Consider the following 21,440-nt stretch of genomic DNA (forward strand, 5'->3'; position numbering starts at 1 on the left):
TATAACAGGTATACAATTCTGAGAAATGTAATAAATGTGATAATTAAGAATTATGCAATATCTTAACGACTAGAGATTATATAATAAAATCCTAATCAAACGATCGTTCTGACGTGACTTTTCAAGATATAAAATATGTTAGTAATTTATAAGCATTTAGGCAGTCATGTGTCGTCAGCAAACGTGATTTCTTAAGGATCATTAAAATGAAATCGTAAGAGAACTGTGTTATGGATTTAAGTTTTATGACCCGGTTTAATAAAATTTCTTTTGAAACATTGACATTGCATGATCGTATAGCAAACTGACATTTCTTTTACGTAAGGTAAGCCCGTGTACGATATTTTTCCAAGCGCAAAGTTAGTACCTACAATTCTCAGGTAAACCAGTCATACTGGGCTCTCAAAATTCTTAGCTATGCGACTGAACTTACACAGGTCCTTTTGCGCGTTCAACTTTCTTGCGCTTTATAAGTGGTTGGAATAAAACCCCCCATCGGGTCATTGGGTCGAACAAGTACGATTACGGCTTATTCGAGCTGTTTTAATACTCTTCACATTATGACCATATGTTTGCTTATGTAAGATGTTACTCCTCCTCGTTTTTTTTAGCATTTGCAAAAGTGTAAATAATCTTGATATTTTTTTTAATCGACAATCGCTTAAAAAAATAGTAACTTATTTATAAAACAAAAGGATGTAAATATACGTCTTTGTTATATAATTGTCATATATTTTTTAAAAGGAAGCTCTGGTGGCCTAGCGGTCAGAGCGTGCGACTTGCAATCCGGAGGTCGTGGTTTCAAACCCCGGCCTGTACCAATGAGTTTTTCCGAACTTATGTACGAAATATCATTTGATATTTACCAGTCGCTTTTCGGTGAAGGAAAACATCATAAGGAAACCGGACTAATCCCAACAAGGCCTAGTTTACCCTCTGGGTTGGAAGGTCAGACGGCTGTCGCTTTCGTAAAAACTAGTGCCTACGCCAAATCTTGGGATTAGTTGTCAAGCGGAGCCCAGGCTCCCATGAGCCGTGGCAAAATGCCGGGACAGCGCGAGGAAGAAGAGAATTCTTTTTCAAAGGTGTTTTTCAATAAAAATACACGTCAAAATAGTTTGCAAAAGAGAAACGAACATCCCATACAGCATTAGATTTTTGTAATGCTAAAAAAACGAGGTATAGTTAATTTAGTTATTCAATGTTCATTAAATTGTTAAAGTATAGGTAAGTGAAGCGATCAAAAGTACACCGAAGAGCTCGGAGTAAAGTGACTTCTCTTTTTTGGGCTAACTGAGCTTTTCACCAAATTTGAAAATGGTCAATACAATACAAATCCTCTTTATTGCACTACCTCAGAACAAATGTACATGGAAACACATATAACACATGAAGATAGAGATAAACAACAGGCGGCCTTATCGCTACAGAGCGATCTCTTCCAGACAACCTGCCTACCCTACCCTTAGGTACCTGTTACAGTAAGTTTTAAATTAAACGCTTACCTACACAAAGTTGTTTTGTTTAATTCTAAAGTTTTTCATCGAAAGTAATTAGATAATAATGAGTTTTATACGCAGGAAGGACACACTCCTATGTATATTGACTAATTCTCACAAAAAGCTTAATAAGCCTCGTGTAAGTTAAGTACTTAGACATTAAGCCGTTTATTTATAGATTAGTCTAATAAACAGCTAAACGAGATTGTGTTCGTTATACTAATATTCTTAGTCTTATTTATAACAGTACGACCTTCAAGTACTTAATCAAGAGGCAAGCATTTTACTCAAAATTTAATCATAGCTCAATGATTGCTTTCGCACGATCACGTTCATCAATCTAAAATGGTCTTTCTGCAATGCAGCTAAAATTTAAATTTTCTTGTCACGAACTTGCTATAAGAATTCGTAAAAAGAATACTTTAATAGCCTTGCAGCGACCTTGGTGTAGGTACTTCATCAATATGCGTTTGAAATAGTATGTTTTTAAAGTCTTACGGCCCGATTCGAGGAATGATTAAGACACGTTTAAGATCTTTAAAAGATCAATAACTAAACGAAATTTCAAAATTGACGTTTATTTCGATTCCGCTGTGATCCCAATAAGATCTATATACAATATTTCTAACGCCAAAATGACATTGGTTGCCCGAATCGAACTGCTTCTGTCAATTATACGACATACCTATACAAACGATATCTAAATGAGAACTTATCTGAACAAGAACTTATCGTTATCGTATTTCATTCATCGAATCAGGCCGGTAGCCTTAATTTGGGCGTTCTATTAATGAGACCACGTGTGATTCGCAAAAGGTCAGGGTTGGCATTCCTACGCTGTATCTGGCATTTGCCTTGAGCAAACTAGCGTAATGTGATCTACTATTGTAACAGACCGGAAAGTTATAGTTAAGACAGTATCGCGGAGTCGAACACTCGCTTACGCGCAGAGTTGATGAGAATATATGGTCAGGATGCTTAGCCAACATGCCAGTCGTGAACGCTCCGTAGCGTAGCATAGTCATCACTCTCTATCACTCTTCTATTATATATTAGTGAGGCAGTGACACTTGCGTTTCGTTCGCTACGGAGCGTTAACGATTGGCACGTTGGCTACGCACCCAGGTATGCCTTTCGTGGTGAAGGCCGGTATGTGATTGACCACTGTGTCTGCATATGTTTATGCTGATTCCGTGCATTCTATGCGCGCAGATTAATGTCACAGAACGTGTAAGACACATAAGCAGATTCAAAAAGTATTATAGCTAAAATAAGTCAAAACTGGCAATCGCCCTTGTAAAAAAAAACGTACATTGTTGTTAAGATAATCAGAGCGTGTTTTGATATTTTTGAACAATTATCTACTTGTGTTGCTGTATTTATTTATTTATTCTAGTCAGTATTTCTGCTATATGGCATAGTATTCTATATAATGTTTTCATTATTTGTGGAACAGCGCCTGATTTACATGCAATAAGCATAGCTAACCATATGATACTTAGTTGTCTTAAATAGTTGTTTGTCGACAGCTGAAATTACGACGTAAGCGACTCCTTTATCTCTTAATTTATTAATACTTAACTTTATCTTTTAATGCGAATAAACTACAAACTTGAAGCCTCTTAAATGTTATAAAAACATAGGTATAATCGTCCTCACATGTTGAAGTGTGATCTTTGTTAGACACAGCGTGCAAGCCTTATAATGCAGTCACTTGCATGGCGTTTGGCTCGAGACATCCAGTATAGTGGGAACCTTAAGACTGGTAAAAAGCACTTGTTATCAGAGATCAAATGCTATTTTGGTTGTACTCAGACGAGCGCTCGTTAGCGACACCCGAGTAATGGCTGCGGCGCTCGCGCCGCTGAACCGCGTCAGTCGAGTGCCCCTCTACTTGATTGTCACTCGCTTACTAGTTCTTCGAAGCCTTAATAAGTGCTACAAGCAAAATAAACATTGAATGGAAAAGTTAATCGTTATCCGCAGCCTGGGAGTTTTCTAAGATAAGTAAGTAATTATTTCATTTGCTTTATTAATTGAGATTTGATTGTTTTTTGTAATCTTAAGAATTTTTACATACTTATTGAAAATGTGTTAAGAAGTTAAACTATACAAAATATTAGGTACTATACCCGACACGTATATAAAACACATATAATTAATATGTACGTTATGATAGGTTACGAATATCTGATGAAAAAAAAAACGGATTCTAATGACAACTATTTATGTACTATATTTGTCTATATTTTTTGTGTACGATTGAGTGGCAATTGCTGAATTGTACAGTTTATGACATGCACAGGAGATACATGGTATACCTAGTAATATGTATAAATGTTATATCCTTACTTTGCGCGTTAGCGCGCTAAACCATAAAAAAATGTTACAAATATTAATATTTGTATAAAAAATACGCTATACAGATGCATAAAAAAATAAAAAATAAATTACTTAAGAACTGATTGTTAATACTTATAAGTATTTCACTTATTTATAAACTGACCGCATGAAATAATATGTTCAATAATTTGCTGAAATTTTGTTTTGCATTTTTTCTTCCCGAATATCCTTTCAGATTTAAACACACTTGATCTAATAGTGAAGACTACCAAGAGCAGTAAACAATACTGTAACATAACATTGCCGCAACATATGGTTCAAGATTTGTTACGCATATTTCGCAAGTTTTAATCCTTAATAAATTCAGAACTGTTAGAAGAATAAGTGGTACTTACTTTCGAAGTACCTTACCCTCAGTTTATGTGAGGTCCCTGTAGCTTCAGCTGCTTGACGAATTATGTCGTATGGGAACTCCATTCGACGTTACCTGGGTGTTATAAATAGGCATGTCACGAATATTCACATTCGTATATACGAATATTCCCATCATTTTAAACATTCGCATCGACATTCGCATTCTTATCAAGTGAAGCGAATATTTTGTGAATGCGAATGTGCGCCGGCCGTGTCGTGTCTCACCGACTCGCGTATGGGCAGTGCGCCCAAACTGTTTTCAAGTAATGTCCTATAATATTTATTTATTTTATTTAATGTACTGTACAATAAATAATTTCTATTTCTATGTATTTTGACCAGTAGACAGCATTTCTCAACACTATAACATCCCGTTTTAAGGTTATGTATGTTTTATGTACTAACAGATTTTTTTCTAATTAGGAATGTTAATAACAACTACATATTCCCTAATTTTGGTATTTCCATTCGCATTCGGACATTCGCATCCTGGACATATGGATTCGCATTCGCATTCGCGAATGTGAAGAATGCGACATTCGTGAAATCCCTGGTTATAAAGTGATGTTTTAAAAAATGATGCGGCTTGTTTATAGTTTAAAAAAATACATTGTGGTTGCGGTTTATTTATCCTTTAATAGTTGTGCCTATTATTTAAATCATACTGGTTAGTAGGTCACTCGTCAACTAGGTTAAGTGTATCGAATTGAGTTGTACCTATCAAGATTAATGGACCTTTACATCATTTTATTACTCGAGACTACTTGATTTTGATTTTCAACAGATAAAGGAATAACATAGAGTCAGACCAAGTTAAGTTTGCAGCGGTTTTTATAGCGCAGATAGTGCAAGTGTTATTTTAAACTGCTAACTTAGCTTGGTCTAACTCTACTACTTCGTAGGTACATGCACTACAAATTTCATTATTTTAATTTCCTAGAATAAAAAGATAGATTTTTTTTCCAGGGTAAAATAATCAATTAATCAATTATTTAAGGTATAACAATTCATACTGCCATGTTCATTGAAAATTATTGTGTAATAGAAAATAATAATTGTGCAATATAAGCTGAATATGCACATTGGCTTTACAATTTGTAGTCTTGATTTTATTAAGCAGTATTTGCACGATCGTACACGACGGTCTTATAAGAACGAGACACGTAAGGTATATCTTCATATCTCACTCTATAGGTAGCTTGAAATTATTGCTGATGCTGACCGGGTCGTATAGACGCGGCTATATATATTTTATTTCGTGGATATATATTTTTAAAAGGTAAAAAACAATACACTTTTGAAGTTCCCGTCCGCTAAAAGAGTAAAATAATATATTTTTCACGTCAGAAGCTCGAACAAGGATAATTTGCTGCTTAAAAAACAGTGAGCATAATAGCATTTTGCTCACTGAGTGATACAAAATAACATTTATTGTGCGTGCGGATCTAATACAAGTTCGAAATATTTGGATTCTATTTTCTTTGTCCCTTTCTCGTCATTAGATAAAAGAAATTGACAAAAAAATAGCACACGTAATTCTCTAAATATAAAAAAATTGTTACGCAAACTAAATAATTCTACTTTTAACGATCTCTACTAAAGTTGACTAATAGTTGTATCCGCAATTCAGATCATATCTTACAAAGTTTTTGTTACAAACAAAATTGTGGATTTAACTGTCGATTGATGTTTGCTATTTCATTATTTCCGTATTATTTTATTGAAATTTCTTTCGTTTTGTTTTATTGCGGTAATTAAACTTAATTGTTAGAATACCTTAAGAAAACATGAGTGAAATAGTGATGAAGACGGATTACATTTTTTTCAGGTTTTACTTTTACCTTACAAATATGTTCTCACTGCTGTTGTGAAGTTTTGTGTACGACACGAGATCAAAGTTTTTTACATCTCGTGCGCTTTTGAGTCCCTTACTTCTGCACGTCTTTCTTCTTTTGCTTGCACGTGACTCAAAATAAGCAATCGAAGAAATATGAAACTTTGCTCTCTTGATGTACAAATAGTTTTTTTTTATTTGATTTTATTCTAATTTAACATAATCACATTCTCCTATATTTTAACAAAAAAAAAACCAGTGTTGATTTTATCCATATTGAACTACTCGTATTATTTTTGATAGTTTTAGCTTTACCGTGACTCAAACTTGCGATCTCCTTTTGGAAGTTGCACACCCGGCTTTACACCATAGTGCGAAGTGTGCAAAATATAATTACACTACAAATGTAACAACATGCGAAACATAATCATTTTACAATCATATTTACTACTTTAATTAGTTTTTTATTCTGGATATAACAATCAACAATAATTTTATTTAATGCGGAATTGCAATGTTATTTTAATATGCTTCCTCGTAATGGCATCCAAGTATATAAGTATTTACATACGTTAGGTGGAATATATAATTACTGGTATTAGGTATTTTTATATAGCAAAACATCTGTAAAGGATTCGGTAGTATTTGGGGCGGCATTAACTAACACTGGGCCGTAATACCTAGGATAAAGCCGATTAGTACGCACGGAAAGACGGATGGAAGGATAGCAGAGAGAGAATGGATAGGAGGGAGAGGGGAGCACTTATTAAAAGTGATGTACTTAATAGGAGTTTTCATAAAATTATTTTTCGACAGTTCTTATGTTGCTCTTACACAGAAACAGGATCTTAAGAGCGAAGAATAGCTTTTTGAATCTAACGAAGTAACGGTAATCTTTCTATGAAATTCCATTTCGGGAGAAAACGTTTTCCACTAACTACATCTTAACAAATTACTTTGATTTTGATGTCGGTTGTTTCAGCATAGTATATTGTAGGTTTCGCTTTAACAAAAAAAAATTGTTTTGCAAATTTTTAAAAATAGGAAAGCTATAAATCTAGTTTTTCATTGAATCAATAACATACTAAAAACATGTAGAATGGAAAATGTTTAATAGGAGTGGAAAAACGTTTTCTCCTTTTGTATGGACGATCACGTGGTATACTTCCCCCTTTATTAAAAAAAGTGTACAGTCACGTCTGAAAATATCGATACGGAAAAAGTGCCAAACATATGTATACACGACCTTATTGCCCATATGTTATGGTAGTGTCCAATTTGCAGTAAAACAAGAACTTTTGCAGATTACGTATAATTTTTAAAACATTTTTTCAAAAAAATCAAAGTTTGTTTTCACCCTGTATAAAAAATTAAAATTTACAAAATTTATAAAATCACTTTAAAATAGTAGTACTAAAAGTCTGCCTTCCGCATAAGGGGAAAGGAGGGGTAAAACTGCAAGGAAAATAAAAAAATACGGCTGAAAATTTAGAGAAAAAAATGAATTAATGTGATGAACAGGTATCGGAGTTTTCATCGCACGGTAAGACTAATAGCGAGCCATGGAGTCGACATTAGCAATAAAATTCAACTCATATTCATATTCATACTCAATCATCAATTTAATAAGTAATTTTAATTTTATAATATACTAGAACTTTGACGAGTTATATATTATCCTTTAAGTTTGTCTTTGAATATATAAATATTACAATATATAAAATATAGAATAATTACCATTTTTTTGTATTGATGATATTAAAAAAAATTCATTAAAAAAATCTATATGTAGGTATTTTAAAAGAAGTTAAAATAATATGAATATAAATTAATCAATACAAAAAATGGTCATTCTTATATATAATATTTATGTCCTGAAAAACAAAATGAAAGGATCATTTACAAACATTCTTGTCCTTGTAAAATTTTAATCTCTAATTAAATAAATGAATGAGTATGAATATGAGTTGATTTTTATTGTTAATGTCGACTCCATAGCTAGCTAACGTCTTACCGTGCGATAAGAACTCCGATGCCTGGTGATGAATTATCATGCGCCATCGTATCAACACTTTGTCCGTAACGATATTTTCAGATGTGACCGTACAGTTTTTTCGAGAGTCAGCAATGCGCATAGTGAGACCATACAGGGAGTAAGGAGTTGCAGGCGTCTATCTTAGCCTACGGTAATTACTTACCATCAGTAGGTTCGCGTCGTACGTTTTTTGCTACGTACAGTCGAGTTTATAAATATATGTAAATTTTTCACTTCAATCCATTGCAATAAGGTGAAAATATGTATACATATTAATGAACTCGTCTGTACATAATAAAAAAGAAATAATCTAGAGTAGTTACTATTGATAAAATACGGAAACAAAAAAGGGATAAAGATGACGTTCAGATTTCAACTGCAACTGCATTCCTGTTGCAGCGTCGATGATGCCTCCGCTGTATTAACAGAGACAGCGGTGGCAACGACGCTGCATAAAAAATTATGTCCGTATAACCTTTAGATTAATCATTATTTTTTGATAACTCATGACAGGGATTTATTTTGTACTTCCTTTAACGATCCATGAATTGCTGTTGACATCGCCACTCCTATAACGAAAGTTTAATATAACTAAATTTTTAATAAGGAGTGTTGTAAACATAATAGTGACGCCCATGTTATACGGATGTGAACGTATTTTTTTATTTCCGTGTTTTATAATTAAATTTCGTAGTTCTTTGTTAAGGAGTTAAGTAGCCAAACAGGTACTTTATTTAGCAATTTATGTTAAATGTAAATGTTATTTACTGTATATGCTCCTGTTAGTTTGTGAACACAACAGGGCAGTCAATAATTAGAAAGTTCAGGAACATCAAAAAATAGATTACCTACATTACATGTCATAATGTCATTATGGTGCCAACGGGCACATTTAGACGAACGCTTGTTAGGTTAGTGTTTATTATGACTGTTTAACACAGGGAAGTATCAGTTGATACTAAAACTTTGTATAAAAATATTATTTAATCCGTCAAGCGCCCAGTAGACTACGTCAGTCTACAGTCATAAAATTATTTATTATTGATCATTTCCGAGCTCCCACTGCGGAATAATATGCCATAATTATCCCATACATACAAGAAATCTCTGATTTCTGACAGGAAATAGAATTGCTTCACTTGGATTCATGTGATGTTATGTGGGATAATATAATTAGAAATGTCGATACATATTGCTATCGCAAGTTCTGCGGTAGAAAAATGGTCTAAAACCAGTACTGGACACTACCTCCACTAGAAGCAAATATTATAAGACAAAAAATTGTGTTGAAAAATCAGACAACGATTTAAATGTCCAACAAGAAGTAAAACAAAACTAAAAATTCTCAATTATGTACATGTACAGTAGAGCTACAGGATAAGTGTGTTTAGGATGTGAAATTTTATATCCCTGAAAATACAGTACCCCTAGTGTAAATAAATTCGATTTCGAAACGTGACGTACGCGTTTGCCTTTAGTCTCATTTTGTATTGGATTTAGAAAGCGCGCCAAGCGGGACGTTTTGGAAATTCAAAATCCTATACAAAATGAGACTTAACGCAAACGCGTTCGTCACGTTATGATGTCGATCAAATTTACACTAGGGGTACAGAACAATTAAATAAGAGTATACTGCTCGTACCGTCGTAAACTGAAGTTGTTTTGTTTAGTATTTTTAATAGTTTAAGAAATTTTAAGTGTAGTAAAACAAAAGTTGAATTACCTACCGTGAAAATACAAGGTGTCACAAAAATAATGAGAATTCGTTTAAGGGCACATTCGGTATCGTGTTTTGATTAAGAAAAAGTATTTTTTTTTACGCGAAAAAAATTTCTTTTTCTATGGGGCAGGTCGTCTAAGTAGGTCAACTCTCCATAAAAGGCCAAACATTTTTCACGTCAACTTTTTTCTTCTTCTAATTTCTACTCTTTTTTAAACAAAATACGATACCGAATATACTAACCTAAACTTTGTACCTGAGATGGACTACTTACCAACCTAACATTTATACCTATGAACTGATGTAAAATTAATGAAATAAACTTATTTGTATTTGTAATATGCCCTTAAACGCCTTTTTACACCTTGTATAATCGGAACAGCAGATTGTACTGTCAAATCAGTGAAACGGTGAAAAATACATGATAAATGTTTTGAATAAGATGAATTAATAGTACATTATGATACAAGTGTGCTAAGTTAGTCACTACACACGAGGCGATATTGTGCGCGCGAGCTGTAAGCGAGCGCGCAATAAGAAAGTCGATGTGTGTAATGACCATAGCACACGCGTTTCATACGAAGTTTTTAAACACAATTGCGAAGAAAAAACAAAACTTATAAATTAGATTTTTTTGTCAAAACAGTAAAAGTACAATTTCCAAAATGGTGGCTCACAGTTTTAACATCGAATGATTGCACCAAAGCGTTCTGGGCTTGTAGACACTTATTCGCCAGTTCATTGAAGTAAGCTACCAACACGTTTTCCAAGAAAGACTGGACGTTTTTTGCTGATTCTCCATTGAATAAAAGTTTCATATGCCGCCAATTATTTTTCACCTGATTATGATGCTAAAAGGCAATCGTTCTCGGCTCTTGCCTCTATTAGTATTACTGGCAGCGTCAATTTTATGTATTCTTCAGTTTCAATGCTTGAAAATGACATTTTCGTCAATATATAAACTAAAAAACATGCAAAACTATTCCAATTTTATGATAAATACAGAAAAATGGCTGGCGCCTTATTTTGTTTTACGCACGATTCCAATGCGTGCGCAAGGCAAAGGCGCGAACGAAATCGACAAACAGCCAATTAAAAAAATTAAAAAAGCTAATATTTTCGTACTTCTATTCGAGCGATGGAGATAAAATCGATAAAATGTTATGTTTATTCATTAATGTAATTTACGAGATAATTTAATATATAAATTATGTTTGGTGTGATAAAACCTCTTTGAATTAACATTTGAAACCTTATAGTTGGTTAAAAAATGTATGTATTACTCGACCAAATTAAGAAGGCTCGGTTTCCATGCATATTATTAGCAAACAGTTACCTTCTTAACTCAATCGGATAATATAATGAAAAAGCATGAGTGTTATAATATCCTGAAAAAGCACGCGTGTTTAATATCTAGGATTATGAGCCAAAAATCGGTGGAATAAAAACGTCGTCTTGAGCAAGTCTGTTGAGAAATTAATTTATAAGTATTAGAATTAAACTGTTGACGTTGTTTAATATCTAACTTAGCGAGAACATTTAAACACGAAAATTTTTATCTATGGAACTCTGTTGTTGGTTGGATGACTGAGACACGTGATGTTTATTTGTTTCAATTCCTTTAAGATCTAATTGGAATAAACTTTAAAGTTCAAACTAAACCTGTCCTATGGCTACAGATATGTTTATTCCATTTTTCATGTTTTGTTTTATAATTCATTTCTTTTTCTATATATAATAGTTTAGCCCCGACTAGTTGATATGTGATTAGTAGGTAACAAGTTTTTATTTATTTTAAATTATATTTGTGTAATTATTTAATAGCAACGTTTTTTACTACAACAGTCCTATGAACAACTCCTATGACCAAAAAACATATGCACCTCGACCATAATAAGGTTTTTGTGCCGTTTTGGTTTGGAAGAACAGAATAAAGTATCGTTTGTTCCAATTGAATAGCCAACGACCTCGACAGGTGCTTGACAATGACCGTCACTGCTGACTAAATAATCAAATATATTTCAATACAACAAATAATTTTAAACGGCTCGGCTGCTAAACTTAAGTTAAATAGAGATACCACTTGTTATTGTGTATAGGTATATGCAGATTTGTTTCTTTAAAAATGCCGTGAAATCTGTTTAATGTTTCAAAGTCTATTTATTAATTTACAAATAAGACTCTTTTCTTATTGAAATAGTTAAGAAAGAAAGGGTAATCTTAATTATTATAGCACGAATCATCAATTTCTCCTTCATTTACTGATTGTTCATCCGTTATTGGTTATTAAAATATTTAGAGATGCTTTATTTACGCATAAAAACGTGTTGTTCACTTGAAATAAACTTAAATCCTTAAAATTCCTTAAAATTTAACAAATTTAGCATGATTGCTAGAGACCTATAATCTATAATACAATATTATATAGATTGTTTTAAATTTGGTTTTAATAAATAGAATCACAATATTTACATCATTCGAATGAATTACATTATACATCTGTGCCATTTACTAGGTATTTATACTAATATATAACATCAGAATATCATACCGTACTTGTACTGTGGCTTTGGCACAGTTAAATTATAATATCTTAATCTTGTTGACTCTCGACTGATAATAGACTCATCTAAGTATGCGGCTGATAACAGTTTATACTTTTTACAGGCTTCTATCTGCACTGTACTTCAAAAACAATAACAATACGGTAATTATGGTTTATTACTGTGGAATTTACAAGACGTGTTTATGACTATTCAAACTGAAATGGAAAGCAATTGCGGGAGGCCACGGGTATTACCCGATCAACTGTGAAAAATCACACTATATATTAAGATAAATTGACGCTTAGTGTTGTTGGTCGATAAGATTGTTATTTATTATTAATTAATGTTTTCTATTTAATTTTAAATAATATCTAGTATATCAATAACGCTAGTGTCGTAAGCAGCTGGTTTAAGAATTACTAGCAATAATTGATCATTATTCTTTAAAAAGATCGGCCAAGTACGAGTCGGACTCGCGCACAAAAGGCTCCGTACCATTATTTATAAATGCGAGGAAAAAATTTCGTTTGTTGTACGGGAGCCCCATTAAATTATTCTGTTTTTTTAGTATTTGTTGTTATAGTTTCAACTGTGTAACTATCACGGTTCATGAGATACAGCCTGGGTGACAGACGGACAGCGGAGTCTTAGTAATAGGGTCCCGTTTTACCCTTTGGGTACGGAACCCTAAAAAAGGATAATATTTATTGCAATAAACCTAATCTATAATATATGTATATTGTACATTAATAAAAATATACTAAGATATTTATTTTATTAAATAAAACTATATTAAAACTAATACTAAAAAAAAGTCTAAAAAGTTTGGACCCTTTTGCATGGTGCCGAGGATGCTGGAAGCACTTCTCCGCTGCCAAAAAAACTACTTATGCAAATAGGAAGCAATGGAAAGTATAATGAATACTAAATATAATAGGGACATTCTTACACAAATTGACTAAGTCCCACGGTAAGCCAAGAACGTTTGTGTTGTCGGTACTCAGACAACGATATATATGATATATAAATACTTAAATAAATAGAAAACATCCATGACTCAGGAACAAATATCTGTGCTTATCACGAGAAATAAATTCCCTTACCGGGATTAGAACCCATGACCATCGGCTTCATAGGCAGGGTCACTACCCACTAGGCAAAAAGAGGAAAAAAAGAAATGCTAGTCTGGAGTTGCAAGCGCTCTACAATAATCCCTTGCCATCCAGCGAACATTGTGCCAGTTTGCCACGGAGCTGGTATAAATGTTATGATTCGCCAAGTCATGCTTCATCTCACATCCTCTCATGCGTTAAGCAATCTGCATAAGCAAGGCGACGATTAAGTTGCATTCTGAGGTCGACTACTTTCTGACAATAACAGTAGGTATTCGCATTTAATTTGCATACCGATGTACCAAAATTGTTATTGAAGTAGTTTTATGTCCTAGTAATTGACAAGACACGAAGTTTCGTCAATGTTTTTTCTCAAACTTGCAATGAAATGTTGACATGACTTACTTCAAATTAGGTCCAGAAATGCTACGTATCCGGTGCCATGAGTAAAGATGATATTATATATAGGAATTTCATACAGCCTTACACACCTGGGCCTGTAAAGCAACGTCCTTTTATTTTTAAACGTCAAATTGTTACACAACGTCTTGCCATTCAACCATCAAATTATAGTAGAGACGTAATTTGTTTTTACCTTCTAACAAATTTGAGTACAATTTTTTTTTTTCATTGCAAGTTTGAAAAAAGCCGTATACAAATATCGGGGTTGCTAGTCGCATATTCCTACTCGGCTATATCTACTTGGCCGGCAATGCAACCCTTCGTTTCCCGGCCTCTATAGTAATATACTACTAATAAAAGTCTGAACTGGAAGACGGCCTCAATTCGTGTAAATTTATTATACTGCAAAGGAAAGGTGTCATCCACGATGACGCGCAGCTTTCGGCGAAGAATGATTAAGATACGTTTAAGATCTTGGAAAGATCTTTAAAAGATCGATAACTAAACCACATGTCAAAATAGAAGTTTATTTCGATTTCGCTGTGTTCCCAATAAGATCGTTCGCAGCTCAAATGGTTACCCATCCGATTCCGTCGCAACACGCATATTCTTTCCCTCTTGTATGCCACTCTGTTCCACCCCAATACTCCGCGTTATCTTAAAGCCCGGTTTAAATTTCTTTCATCTCTTAGATGCTCTCAAAATCTGCTACTTGTTCCCCCTCCTTCCTCTTCAAAATTCTACAACAACTCTTTCAGTTTCCGTGCTGTCCGGCTGTGGAATAATCTACCCATTGATATTAGACGTGCTAAATCACTTCCCATTTTTAAAAACCTATTAAAAGAACATTATTTGTCTAATTCATGAAGGTCCTATACTCGTATTCTTTTAAACTCGTTGTCGTTGTTATGGCTTCCTTTGTCATTTATATATGTATATATATATATATATGTATATATTTTTTGTATACAGTAATAAATGTAGTCTATCTTAACTTTATACGTGTAGTATATGTATTATATTGTATTTTCACTACTTTTTTCTTTATTTTTATTTTTTTGCACCACTCGTTAACTTCGCTTCGTTCGCCATCTCACTATCTGAAGGTTGTCTGGAAGAGATCGCTGTTTAGCGATAAGTCCGCCTGTTGTTACCTACCAATGTGTATATTTTATCAATTTCTGTATCTGTTTTTTATGTAGAGTGCAATAAAGAATTTTATTATTTTATTATTATTATTATCTATGTACGATATTTCTAACGTCAAAGCGACATTAATTGCCCGAATCGAGCTGCTTCTGTCAATTATACTACATACAAACGATATCTAAATGAGAACTTATCTAAACCAAAACTTATCGATATCGTATCTCATTCTTCGAATCGGGCCGGGTAAGATTTCATTCTTACCTTTAATAACATGACAATATGCGTCAAGGCACGCGTCTTCTTGAATGATACGATCTATAATTAACTAATTAAATAGTAAGGTAAAGTGGGGTAGGACTTTCACCTGGGCAAGACAAACACTTGTATGGAATCCTCAGACTGTTTGTCTTGCTCCGAGCAAAATACCCCACCTTATCTTCAACGAACTGGTTCTATTTCTCAGAATATTTTGCAAATAAAATTGGATTAACTTTTAATTGTAATATAGAGTTTTATATCTACTGAGTCGTAAACATGGTCGTAATAATTATTTATCCGTTTCCACTTTCTTACGTCAGTGGTTAATAAGGTAGGGTAGTGCTAAAAGATCCTAGGGTGAGAAGGTCCATTAAGCCTTTCTCCGAAATCATAAATTTATTCAGGATCAGACTTATTTTATTAAAACGAGATAAGGTGGGTATAAATCTCATGTGAGACTTAAACAAGTCACAATTATTTTTAACCGATCACTCACGCAATTTACTTGAAAAGGCACTCGACAAGTGTCAATCCGTTTCGAGGATCCTCAACCGGAAAATATTTCGAACACTCGGTGCAGATGTTGCTCTGGTTGTTTTAATAATTTAAAAGATAACTAATAAGCAAAACACTGGTGAAGCTTATGTATGGAATATCATTTGATATTTACCACTCTTTTTTCGGTGAAGGGAAACATCGTGAGGAAACCGAACTAATCCCAATAAGGCCTAGTTTACCCTCTGGGTTGGAAGGTCAGATGGCAGTTGCTTTTGTAAAATCTAGATTAGTTACCAAGCGGACCCCAGGCTCTCATGAGCCGTAACAAAATGCTGGGACAATGCGAAGAGAAGAAGAAAACATAACTAATAAATAAAACTGATACCTTATGCCCTTCGATTTTACCAAACTTTTGGTTTTTGAGTAAGGCATAATGGATTTTTTACCCGCGTGTCTGTTAGCTTTACTCTGTCATGAAAATCTCTAGAAAGTTAGGTAGTAAGTAGGTCATTATATTTGAAGTACCGAGGTAAAAACAATGTACTTACCTGACTTTACGACTGATTGCTCGTTCAAAATTTAATTTAAAAAAATCCATAGAATAGTTCCCATTTTCGTTTCTGGATTTAAAACTATAGAAAACACTGCGGCATATCCCTTTGTTTGAGTATTTTATATTTAAGTATCCAGAAAGGAAAATAGGGACTACATTCCTACCCTACCTACCTTACTACTAACCTTAGTTGTAGGAAGACTAATTAATGTAAATGTGTAATTTAATATAGTATAATGTAATTACTAACAAACTATATGGGCCTATTTGACCTGAAATAAATGTATTGAATTGAATTGAATTGAATTGAATTTGTACGGAGAAGCGTTTGTAAATTTTTCTCTTAAAGACAGAATCAATGTTAAACGCATACCTATTGTCTACGTCACTGCTTCCATACCATAAATAGCAGGTAATTCGTGCCCGAGCACAAGGTAACGACGTTTCTGATCTGATGTGCTTTATTAACCTTCTACTATGGCCACAGATCATTTAGCTACACACTACGTGAAGGAGATGTAGATAGGTACACGACTCGTTCTTAACTCTGCCAAATCCTACTCTAAAATAGGTGATGCAGCAAAAAACTTTTGTGTCGCCAAAATATTCTAGTTTTTAAAGAATAAGAGGGTAAGGCGTTTTCAAACTAGTAATAGTATACCTACGATGCAAATAAATAAATAAAAAATATCAACTAAAGTTGTATTTCATGGGAAAACAACTATAAAAATGATCTAATTACTTTCATAATTATCGTAAGGCCTGAACAAGAGCTAATAATTAAAACATACATTGTACTCCTCAAACGATGACACTTTTGTTTAATAACTTTTAAAAATTATGAAGATCTATTTTTAAGACAAATTAAATATCACTTTTCTTCAATATACGCCTTATATACGTTGCTTGTCACGCTTTAAACATAAAAAAATTCGCAATACATTGTGTTTTGAAATTAACATAAGTTTTTTTAAGACGCTGAACAAATAATGGTCAGTTTGAGGAATACAGCATTTTTTTGCTCCTGTTATAAGCCCCGGTATGTTGTAATTATTAAAATTTTTCTTGTTACTTATTGAGGAATATGACACTAACAGCGGGATATGTGGTACAATGAAAATAAGGAGTAACATGATCGATATATTTTAGTATACTCGTAATGTGGCATGGGATGCAACTGTACGATACGCCTCTCGGTATATTTGTTTATATATACAGGGGCGCAGCCTATACAAGTGGTAGTCTATATGAAGACGACTGCAGAGTCTATAAGACAAAATCTATAACTACGACAGCGTGGGGGCCAATAGAAATAAGACTCTATTGCTCTTCTACAACGGCTAAATTACCCTTCCAATAAATAATGAAAGCAACTCGTAGGGGAAACCGCTTTATCTTTAAGTATTGAAGGAAAATGTTCGATAAGTCGCCGGTGTAAGTAGGTGAAAACACTTAACTAGTTAAACTACTCGTAATTGACAATGCCCGTAAATGGAAGCTTAGTGGCGCAATTTATTTTGATGAGCAATGATATGTTGTAAGCATGTTGTCCTTTAAGTTGAAGTGGTTTATATACATTGCGATAAATCCAAATGGTGTAGGTAGTATCTAAGGGAAAATTAGACACAAAGCAATCTGATTTCAGTAGCTCAATACTTACAATCCTAGCTATAATCGGCTAAATCAATATTTTTGTATTTAACCTGGTTGGTTTTTTCTTAATTTTGATAGACACCGTTTTGCTAATGTAACTATTTTTTATTTTTCAGGGACGTAACTAATAGGAGCAAATTAATTTTGAAATGATACCGAGATGGCGACTCATACTATCAAAATGTAAGTACCTAGAGAAGCTATATACAAGTTCGTGTCATAGACGCGCTAATTTGTCAAATCTAAACTTTAATAACATGGTATTACGAGTGAAGGCACGCGTCGTCGAGAATGACAGGATTTATATCCTATCTAAGCTCTCTAGTTTCGCGTGTTTCTATGCATGTTATTATTTGTGCTTGAGCGCGTTATTAACCTAATGTTGAATATTATGCTTTGTTAAATAAAATGTCACTATCAAACTAGCTTACGGTTGACGCATGTACAGTCAGCATCAAAAGTATCTACTATTCAGTTTAGAAAAAAAATGGTATTAGAAACCTCAATATCATTTTTGAAGACCTTAGATATCCATAGATACCCCACACGTATGGGTTTGATGAAAAAAAACATTTTGAGTTTCAGTTCTAAGTATGGGGAACTCCCAAAATGTATTGTTTTTTTTTTCTTTTTTTCTGTGAAAATCTTAATGCGGTTCACAGAATACATCTACTTACCAAGTTTCAACAAGTTGTGATATACGGATGGACTGACAGACAGACAGACATGACGAATCCATAAGGGTTCCGTTTTTTGGCCATTTGGCTACGGAACCCTAAAAAGGGATATGTCTCAACTCAATATTTAGAACAATTAAACTGTGAAAGATACTGTTGAACGCAAACAGTAGAGATATACCTTTATTAGGAAAAGTAGGTATTCCAAGATGGTTGATACTGAATATACTTCTGTTCCTTACATACGTTGTATTGCTTTTGCGTTCGTAAGATGCGCTGAAAGAAAAAACATGAAAGTACACAGAGAGAGTTTATTAGCTATTCACTATAGAACGTTGATATTAAGTTTCTATCTACTAAGCGCAGTCTTACTGTTAAACGCAAACAGTAGAGATATACCATTATTAGGAAAAGTAGGTATTCCAAGCAGGGGCGGATTAAGAAGGCGCGGGGCCCTTAGCACAATAGGTCGCGGGGCCCCCTGCGGCGGTATCATGGTTCCATTTTTATCACTTGTCACTATGTCCGTCACTTTCGCGCTTACATATTTGTTAGAACGTGACAGGTATGGTGACAAATGATAAAGAGCCGACCATCTTAGCCCAGCAGGTTTGAAAAAACAGATTAAGTGCGAGTCGGACTCGCACCCCTAGGGTTCAGTACCATCACGAAATTTTTACGATGTCTTCATTTTTTTCGACTCGTTCTCGATTAATTTTTAACATGTTATGCAGTGTATTTTTTAGGGTTTCGTAGTCCTAGAAACTCTTATATAAGTAGTTTCGCCATGCCCGTCTGTCAGAGGGTTTGCTCCGTTATATTAAGTGCTAGATAGCTGTCATTTAGCATGGATACATAAATCATGCATTGCGACAGAACGAGTAAAATAAAAACTATAAAAAAAATTGTGTGTACCCTACTCCCATACAAAATGCGTTTAATTTGTTTTTTTTTTTTGCTTTGATGATAGTGTGGCGTTGGATAAGGTCTTTCAAAACGAATAACGGTCACCAAAAACCTTTTTTTTATAAAGTTATTATTTAAACAAAAAATGTGAACCATGGACCCTAAAAATATGAAAAAAATCGTCAAACAAAAGCTTAATAAATAAATACTTTTAATAAAAACTATACCGAAAATGATCGGTTTAGTCGCTTTTGGGTTGTTGCAAAAATCTTCTCTTCTTACTAAAAAGACGTACAAAGCGCTGCAAAGGATACTCCCTTATGCTTGTAATGTAATGTAAAAAATACTTACTAATAGACCCCGTTTGGCCTTTTTTGACTGAATAGTAATAATAATAAATATAAAAAAAAAACCAACGGAGCCTCTACACAAGAGATGTTTTTTTTTTGTCTGTAGTTCGTGTCATCTACGAAGATGCGCCCCACTCCTCCTCCCAATCGCCTATAGTACTTACAAGTGTGGGGTGCACCCTTTTACTAGTATAGTACTCTGTCTATACACATTAATTAGTAGACATAACTACTACATTGCCAAAAAGTGGCAGATTTGTACTATAAGCGATTAGGAAGAAGAGCGGGGCACGTCTATGTGGATGACAGGAATATGACGTCATTTAAAATCCGAATTATTTTCCTTATTTATTTATTTTAAGAAATTCCGATTTATTTGATTATATTTTTTTTTATTTAGCCATTTTAAAAGAGCCTAATTTTGATGAAGTTGTGTTATTTTATCACAGTTCCTTTCTTCTATATAGGTTTCCTCCTTACCTTCGGTGTTCATGATCAGATGTGGTCGATTTTGGCAAATTTTGACAAATGGTAAAAAAAATAGTTTGCAGATGGTTTGCAGATTTTGAAAACAACTTACAAGTATTGCAAGTTAAATAAAAGTATGTAGGGATACTGTTCAACAACATCAGTTTAATAAAAGCTTGTAAAAATAGGTGAAAAGTGAGTCGGACCTAAGAAGTGGGAACTAATGGCTAAGTGAGTCAAAAAACAAGCCCAAAGGCTGAGCCCCACTAGCTGAATATCCGGACCACCCGATTTCGTAGTCTTCCCGTGCGAAGCTGAAGGCCAAGCTGCAGGAAAGCAGAGCCTAGAATGAAACCAATGCCATAGTGTGAACGAGGCCGTAGGCCGAGCTCCGTATAAGGGCGGAGGCCCAGAGCGTTCTATCGCGGCGCGCCACCATGCAAAGGCTGAAATTGACTGAATTGTAGGAGAACAGAGTTTGGAATTGAACCATGTGGTCTCGGCTCGCCTGATGCTCGGCCTTACTTCTTGCTCGAAAGTGCGACTTGCTGGTATGCTTTGGGTATCGGGCCCTATGTAGGACTTTACATCCGGCCTATGCGAATGCAAAGCCCTGCATAGGGGCCCCGCTGTTTTCTTTTTATAACATTTTGACAACTAGATCATATGTATCAGGGCTTTGCAGCAACTCTGCATATTTTGGGCGCCCGGCATGCCGTAGAGGAGCGCGTCCTTTGGCCTACTAAGTACGGGCTCAAAGTTGATCATATTAGGCATTAGCTGTAAGGTGCAATTTGTTATTTGAAATAATAATTAATAAATAAATCATCCTTCCCTGCTTTTCACTAATATCTTTTTAAACACAGTATCTTCTTTTGTTCGTTTCCGAGCTCTGTTTCCTGCAGCTTAGCCATGCATAAAAGTTTTGAGACACTACACCTACGGTTTAATGCTAATAAACTCTGTTCTTGGTCTTTGCGTAAGCCTAAAAATTCTTTAAATTTGGTATCGTCATAAATAAAA

General features: G+C 34.1%; 1 protein-coding gene and 1 long non-coding RNA gene across 3 annotated transcripts in view; one reads left to right on the top strand and one right to left on the bottom strand.

The window, feature by feature from the left end:
* The window catches only part of LOC133522141 (uncharacterized), a 596,248-nt gene that overhangs the window by 1,741 nt on the left and 573,067 nt on the right, over nt 1–21,440 (bottom strand). The window lies entirely within an intron of this gene.
* Nucleotides 2,921–21,440, top strand: part of LOC133522131 (putative inorganic phosphate cotransporter) — a 33,550-nt gene continuing 15,030 nt past the window's right edge. Inside the window, exons 1-2 of one of the 2 annotated variants that reach the window (XM_061857356.1) lie at nt 2,921–3,506; nt 18,133–18,199. In XM_061857356.1, coding sequence (XP_061713340.1) covers nt 18,166–18,199 — 34 coding nt within the window. In that variant the 5' untranslated portion in view covers nt 2,921–3,506; nt 18,133–18,165. Of the gene's footprint in view, nt 3,507–18,132; nt 18,200–21,440 lie in introns of those variants that run through there. The other variant, XM_061857357.1, reaches the window with a different exon arrangement.

The sequence above is a fragment of the Cydia pomonella genome, chromosome 10, assembly GCF_033807575.1.
Source record: "Cydia pomonella isolate Wapato2018A chromosome 10, ilCydPomo1, whole genome shotgun sequence".
Lineage (NCBI taxonomy): Eukaryota > Metazoa > Arthropoda > Insecta > Lepidoptera > Tortricidae > Cydia > Cydia pomonella.